This window comes from Macaca fascicularis, chromosome 11 (genome assembly GCF_037993035.2).
Source record: "Macaca fascicularis isolate 582-1 chromosome 11, T2T-MFA8v1.1".
NCBI classification, from domain to species: Eukaryota; Metazoa; Chordata; class Mammalia; order Primates; family Cercopithecidae; genus Macaca; species Macaca fascicularis.
In genome coordinates this window covers 59,275,647-59,283,257 of record NC_088385.1, presented here as the reverse complement: position 1 = coordinate 59,283,257, position 7,611 = coordinate 59,275,647, and the positions used below count along the sequence as shown (strand labels likewise).

At 47.9% G+C, this 7,611-nt stretch overlaps 1 protein-coding gene across 1 annotated transcript; it reads left to right on the top strand.

Moving 5' to 3' along the window:
• The first annotated feature begins 707 nt into the window (after positions 1 to 707).
• Positions 708 to 6,016, top strand: LOC123567642 (keratin, type II cytoskeletal 6A-like). Its single transcript, XM_045366515.2, has 9 exons — positions 708 to 1,294; positions 2,230 to 2,444; positions 2,794 to 2,854; positions 3,013 to 3,108; positions 3,232 to 3,396; positions 3,898 to 4,023; positions 4,642 to 4,862; positions 5,087 to 5,121; positions 5,235 to 6,016. Exons 1-9 carry the CDS (start codon positions 755 to 757, stop codon positions 5,468 to 5,470), a joined length of 1,695 nt encoding a protein of 564 aa, XP_045222450.1. The 5' UTR covers positions 708 to 754; the 3' UTR covers positions 5,471 to 6,016.
• Positions 6,017 to 7,611: the final 1,595 nt, after the last annotated feature.

Sequence of the window (7,611 nt, the reverse complement as noted above, 5' to 3'; positions counted from 1 at the left end):
AATAAATACATAAACTTTTAAAATACAAAATAATATTTCAGTTATATTTTTTAAAGACCTATCATTTAGAGATTAATATTGCATTAATATTGAATTAAATCCCAAATATTTTGGGGATTTAAAAAAATTTAACATTGATAAGGGAATTGGGTGGAAATATACAAGATATAAGACTGGACATAACGTAATCATCATGGAAACAGTTAATAGGTATATACAGGCCCATTGTGTTGTTCTGCTACTCTACATGTTTGAAATTGCACATAGAAGGAAAAATAATTACAAGGAAAACGGTAATATTTCTGTTAAGGAATTTGCAATACAGTGCTTGTGATCTCCAATATATCTGCTGGAAGAAAGTCAGACTGGGAAGAGGAAAGCTCTCGGAGCATGTTAATAAACAGCCTAGCATGCAGAACCTTTGCTAGAGACAGTGACTAACTCCAACTTCATGAACTGAGAATGCTCTTATTGTGCTGAGATCTCGAGTCAAAGCTGGAGGCAGGAACATTTTCCCTGACTAAAGGAGGTGAAAAATGCAATCTCGGCATTTCATAACTTTTCTAATCCAGGTGTGATCTCACTATTTGTAAAGCCCAGCCCTTCCCAACCTGCAAGCTCACCTTCCAGGACTGGGCCCAGCCCATCCTCTCCATATATAAGCTGCTGCTGGAGACCTATTCCTTGTCCTGCTTCTCTTCCCTCTCACTTCCAGCCTCTCACGCTCTCCACAGCCCTCTCATCTCCTGGAACCATGGCCAGCACATCCACCACCATCAGGAGCCACAGCAGCAGCCGCAGGGGCTTCAGTGCCGGCTCAGCCAGGCTCCCTGGGGTCAGCCGCTCTGGCTTCAGCAGCGTCTCCGTGTCCCGCTCCAGGGGCAGTGGTGGCCTGGGTGGCGCATGTGGAGGAGCTGGCTTTGGCAGCCGCAGCCTGTATGGCCTGGGGGGCTCCAAGAGGATCTCCATTGGAGGGGGCAGCTGTGCCATCGGTGGCGGCTATGGCAGCAGAGCCGGAGGCAGCTATGGCTTTGGTGGCGCCGGGAGTGGATTTGGTTTCGGTGGTGGAGCCGGCATTGGCTTTGGTCTGGGTGGTGGAGCCGGCCTTGCTGGTGGCTTTGGGGGCCCTGGCTTCCCTGTGTGCCCCCCTGGAGGCATCCAAGAGGTCACCGTCAACCAGAGTCTCCTGACTCCCCTCAACCTGCAAATCGACCCCGCCATCCAGCGGGTGCGGGCCGAGGAGCGCGAGCAGATTAAGACCCTCAACAACAAGTTCGCCTCCTTCATCGACAAGGTGAGCCAGGGTCATGCCCTCCACGGGGCACTTCAGGGTCCCCAGACCAGAGGAGGAACACATTCCTGGCAGGGAGACCTAGGAGGGAGGGAGAAGGGGACTCAGCCCAGCTCTGCAGAGAGTGCACGTGGCTTCGGGTGCACAGCCGCACAGCCTGCAACAGGGACGGGCATCACTCCCACATGGGATCTACGGATTGGTTCTCACTCCTGCCTAGGGAGAGCCACAACTTTTCACAACCCTGAAGCACAGATGAGGCCATCGGAGAGTGGAGTAGGTTAACTCTTCCCTCTAAAGTGTCTAAGAGATTACAAAGCAAATGCCAGGAGTATATGGGCTGGTAAATTACACTCTCAGGTCTGAGTAAGAGGAAAAAAATTTAGAAAGAAAAGGAAAAGATAATCTGGCTGGATTAAGAAAAAATGGGCATAGAAACAACTATAAAACCTGGAGAAATGCTAATTAATTTTAAAAACAGAGAATGATCATAACATCAGAATATTTGAGTGGAGAAACCACACTAAATCAGAAATTAGACTGGAATCTAATCATAAGGCAACATCTAATATCCTTCCTAACTGAGGTCCTATCAGTAATAAAAACTGTACAACACATCAGGTAAATAGTATTTTTAAACTAGATTTGTGACTGTGCTTGGAAAAAGAAAACGAAGAAATGTTGAAACTCACTGATACAATTAATAGCTTACAGTGTGAGAACACACACCTCAATGGTCTGTGGGACAATTTCTCTAGTGAGATTGGTGGGGTGCAAAGGAGAAGGGGTTGGGGGAGCAGAGCCCAGCCTGAGCCTCTCTACATGCACTGTAGTAGCCCAGCACCATGGGGACCTCCTGGACCTGCCAGGAAACCAGGTATCAGACACTTTTTCTTCCTTCCTTTGCCTGGAAAATGACCGTCTTGCTTCCCCTCCAGGTGCGGTTCCTGGAGCAGCAGAACAAGGTTCTGGAAACCAAGTGGACCCTGCTGCAGGAGCAGGGCACCAAGACCGTGAGGCAGAACCTGGAGCCGTTGTTCGAGCAGTACATCAACAACCTCAGGAGGCAGCTGGACAGCATCGTTGGGGAACGGGGCCGCCTGGACTCTGAGCTCAGAGGCATGCAGGACCTGGTGGAGGACTTCAAGAACAAGTGAGTTAAATAGGAGAAATGGACTCAATTTCCTGCAGCACACACTTCAAGACCATTGGGTGACCAGGGCCAGATGGGGGTGGCATTCCTAACAACCCATGTCCATGGAAATGGAAAGCACAAATTAGTCCCTAGGAGCAAGCCTGCAAGAACCACAAATGGTTATGAGAGGATGGCGAGATTAAAGAAGTGACAAATTTAGGAGAAGCAAAAATCGTCCCTTAGGCGCTCTGTGGCAGGAAAGCTCAATTAGAATATATTCCATTTTGGAAAATGTTGGATCCCAGGCTGCTTTTCTGTTTCATCCTACCCACTGGCTCTAATATATCCCATGCCTTCCTTCCTGCAGATATGAGGATGAAATCAACAAACGCACAGCAGCAGAGAATGAATTTGTGACTCTGAAGAAGGTGAGCAGATGAAGCCGGGGGTTCAAATTCACTTAGAAGGACAGAAGTGGCTCTGTGTCATCACTCACCTGGGAGAGGAGAATTGGTAGGGGGACTAGAAGGTGGGTAGATTGGGAAGCTGCGCTCAGGTAACTCCAGATTGTTGGCTCTTTCCCCAGGACGTGGATGCTGCCTACATGAACAAGGTTGAACTGCAAGCCAAGGCAGACACTCTCACAGATGAGATCAACTTCCTGAGAGCCTTGTATGAAGCAGTAAGCATCTCCACCATCCTTCTGTTTACTCTGATGGGGTCTGCAAAGGGGATACCTGTATAGGGCTGGGTATCTCTGTAAATGTCAGAAGTGAAGTTGATCTTATAACCTTCTGTTCTGCAGGAGCTGTCCCAGATGCAGACCCACATCTCAGACACATCCGTGGTGCTGTCCATGGACAACAACCGCAACCTGGACCTGGACAGCATCATCGCTGAGGTCAAGGCCCAATACGAGGAGATTGCTCAGAGGAGCCGGGCTGAGGCCGAGTCTTGGTACCAGAGCAAGGTGAGCAGGGTGTGGGTAGCCGCTGAGGAATCCCTGTGTCCAGCCCTGAATGCCAGAGAACTGCAGACTTCATTGGGGACATCCCCTTACAGGAAGCCAGGGTCCTCTCACAGGACGTGCACCTGCACTATTAGAGTAGACATTTGCGAAACTTACACCCAAGTCAAGGAGGAAAAAGAACCCAACGCAGGAGGAAAGCTACCATAGACAATGACATAGTCATCTCTGCCTTTAGCTTCATCCTGATTGCTGACTTTTAGAAAATGGTACAGAACATTTGTACTCCCTAAGGAAATTAGGCAGATAGTGGTGCCACAATGAGGATGGTCTGTGACTCCAGTGTTTAGTAACCACCCACCACATAACATCAGCTTCTCCTCAAGTTCCTTGGGGAGAAGCCATTAGGTCCACTTCATGACATATATGATACACAAGTGAAAGTCATCGTTAGCCAGGTAAGAACCCGTAGACACTGTCTCTCTCTCCACCTCTGGACTGCAGTACGAGGAGCTGCAGGTCACAGCGGGCAGACATGGGGACGACCTGCGCAACACCAAGCAGGAGATTGCTGAGATCAACCGCATGATCCAGAGGCTAAGATCTGAGATCGACCACGTCAAGAAGCAGGTATGGTGAGGGGCAATGAAGTAGAGAAGCATCATTTTTTGCTAGACCCATTAGGCAGTCACTAGCTATTATCTGAGATAATTCTTGAAAAGTAAACCAACACTAGGGTGAGGAACATATATAGTTCTTGCCCTCATTGAGAACTCAATAGAGAAGTGAATCCCACTCAAGAGGATGAGCCTCTGAGGCATGAGCAAGGCCAGGTCTCAACAGTCAAGTAAAAAGTCATCACCTCACCTACAGATAGTCACAATTTTGTATATTTTAATGTGGCATCCAGATGTATTCCTCAAAATTTTTCTTGTTGTAGTTTTGAAAACAGCACTCAGTACAAATCTGGGCCTTCATCTTCCATATACCTTGTTTTTGGGTCCATTGTATTGTCTCCCATCAGATACAGAGCACATTCTCATGCAGGTGCTTAATACAAGGGGCATAGGACTTTGTCACTTGACTCCCAGACTAGACAAATATTGCCAAATGGAAAAACACTGGACAGGAAGAGTCAGAGCTCATTCTCTGTCAATTTTGGGTTACAGGACCCTTGTTCACTAAACAAGAGCCAGCCTCCTCTGGAGGAGGAGGCAATAAGTTCCTTCTCTTCCTTTCCCCTCCTAGTGTGCCAGCCTGCAGGCCGCCATTGCTGATGCTGAGCAGCGTGGGGAAATGGCACTCAAGGATGCCAAGAACAAGCTGGAAGGGCTGGAGGATGCCCTGCAGAAGGCCAAGCAGGACCTGGCCCGGCTGCTGAAGGAGTACCAGGAGTTGATGAACGTGAAGCTGGCCCTGGATGTGGAGATTGCCACCTACCGCAAGCTGCTGGAGGGCGAGGAGTGCAGGTGGGTAACTGACGCGGCTTCCTCCAACAGTTGAGTCCATCTTTAAGGTGCCTGGCACTGAGCACAACTCTAGGGTGCACTGCTCATGGCCATAATTGCTTTTCTTGAGAGAAAACTAAAAGAGCTGTTTCCCATGGACTCTTCTACACACCGAGGCTGCCCACGCTGGTCCAGGGAAAGAAGGGCTCTCTGAGGTCTCACCCTCCCTGTGTTCCTCTCCACAGGCTGAATGGCGAAGGCGTTGGACAAGTCAACATCTGTAAGTACCTTTGCTTGCCTTCCTCCCCTGCCCTTGCACTCTTCTGACTGGGCTCAGGCTGACAAGATGAGCTCACCGTGGCTTCTTGTGCCCTTGTCCCCTCCCCACCACAGCTGTGGTACAATCCACCGTCTCCAGTGGCTATGGCGGTGCCAGTGGTGTCGGCAGTGGCTTAGGCCTGGGTGGAGGAAGCAGCTACTCCTATGGCAGTGGTCTTGGCGTTGGAGGTGGCTTCAGTTCCAGCAGCGGCAGAGCCATTGGGGGTGGCCTCAGCTCTGTTGGAGGCGGTAGTTCCACCATCAAGTACACCACCACCTCCTCCTCCAGCAGGAAGAGCTACAAGCACTGAAGTGCTGCCACCAGCTCTCGGTCCCACAGTTCTCAGGCCCCTCTCTGGTTGCAGAGCCCTCTCCTCAGGCTGCTTGTCCTCTCGTGGCCTCCAGTCTCCCCTGCTCTCCCAGGTAGAGCTGGGGATGGATGCTTAGTGCCCTCACTTCTTCTCTCTGTCTATACCAGCCCCATTTGAGCACCCATTGCTCACCATCAGATCAACCTCTGATTTTACATCATGATGTAATCACCACTGGAGCTTCACTCTGTTACTAATTTATTAATATCTTGCCTCCGGTGTTCTATCTCTGAGGCTGAGCATGATAAGAAAATGATCTCTGCTCCTTTTCATTACTGAAAACTGCCTGAGGCTTATATCAGAACAACTTCCACTTATTTTCCATTGGCCCCCAGACTCCCTACCTTAAAAGTATTGTGAACTCCCCCTGCAGTATCCATGGAAGCGCAAGTGACTAGTCGTATGATGTATACAGTCTGTCTCCCTGTGATGAATTCTCTGCTCTTTGCTCTTTGTAATTTCTAAATAAAGCAGGTTTTAAAGTAATGCATGGTACCAATATTTCTTCAGCTTTTTCAGTTGACAAATGCCTCTTTACTTTTAACTGATAATCCATATCCCCATGTGCTTAAACCTTCTCCTTTAGAGAGGTTCAATTAACAGCACTATGGTATCCTGATATTCAAGTCTCTTCTCAGATCAAATTCCTCCTAAATGTTTGGCAAGTGGAGTGGGAGGCATTTGGTCCACCATGATTGTCCACTCTCGTTTTACTGTATGTAGGAACTGGCAGCCCAGTGCCTCTGACTTGGTCTCTAAGACTACTCTTCCTTATACACCGGCGCTTGGCCTAAATGCCCAGGCGGAGAAACATTTTTGGCCAAATAGAATAAAAGTCATTTGAGAAGAAAATAAGATACTTTATTTATACTTAGAATTGCCCCATGACTAAGAAAATTATTTGACAAGGTGTATCAACAGCAATCAATATGTGCCTACTTAGAACTGAAATTACACCTCTGGAAATGTATCCTGAGGAGAACATGCAAATGCAGAAAGCTATACGCACATGGATATGCACCACAGTAATCTTCACAACAGGGAAATGGGACATTAAAGCTGATACAATTAAAATCCAAACAGCTGGGGGCGGTGGCTCACTCCCGTAATCCCCACACTTTGGGAAGCTGAGGTGGGTGGATCACCTGAGGTCAGGAGTTTGAGACCAGCCTAGCCAACATGGTGAAATCCCATCTCTACTAAAAATATAAAAATTAGTTGAGCATGGTGGTGGGTGCCAATCCCAGCTACTCAGAAGGCTGAGGCAGGAAAATCACTTGAACCCGGGAGCAGGAGGGAGGTTGCAGTGAGCTGAGATCACGCTGCTGTACTCCAGCCTGGGCATCAGAGCAAGACTCTGTCTCAAAAAATAAATTGAAAAATAAAAAATAAAAAACCAAACAGCCAGGCACAAAACTCACATGCTTATTCCTTGAAATGGGAAAGCAAAACAAGAATGGAAATTCCCTCCCTTTCGTACTCTAAGCCTCTCACAGAGATTCCATGAAACCGAGTCTGTTTATCAGAAGAGACAGTTATATTCCTCCCTCAGGAGTTAACTGGCCTGTCTGTGAACTGGACTGGCATCTCTGAATGGCTAAGGAAAGTCTCAGGATATGAGCGGATGGTCAGCTAGCGTTGCCTTTGGGCCACCTCAGTTCCTGTTTTCCTCAGGAGTGACAATTATCCCCCTAACATTCTGGCTCCCACATCACTAGAGACATTTTATTTGGTTGGCAAATTCACAGAAGGTGTTTCAGGATCCTGCTGTGTCAGATTCCCACTGTGTTCACCCTTAGGCTTTTCCTCAGCAACATGGGCAGCTTCCGACATTGATGTCTCCTCATTGCCCTCCAGATCTCCCCAACAGCACGCATGTCATTACTGACCCAAGCCCACTGACCACACATACAGTTATATACTCATGAGGTATAATGAAAAGGAAAATAACTGACAAGGTAAATTATCTAGGATGTAGAAGTATACCAAAAGGAGGTTTAAAACAATGTGCATAAATGTGTATCCATATAAAAAATAAAAATCTTATAGTATATGGACATTCAAAGCATAATAAAGGAAAA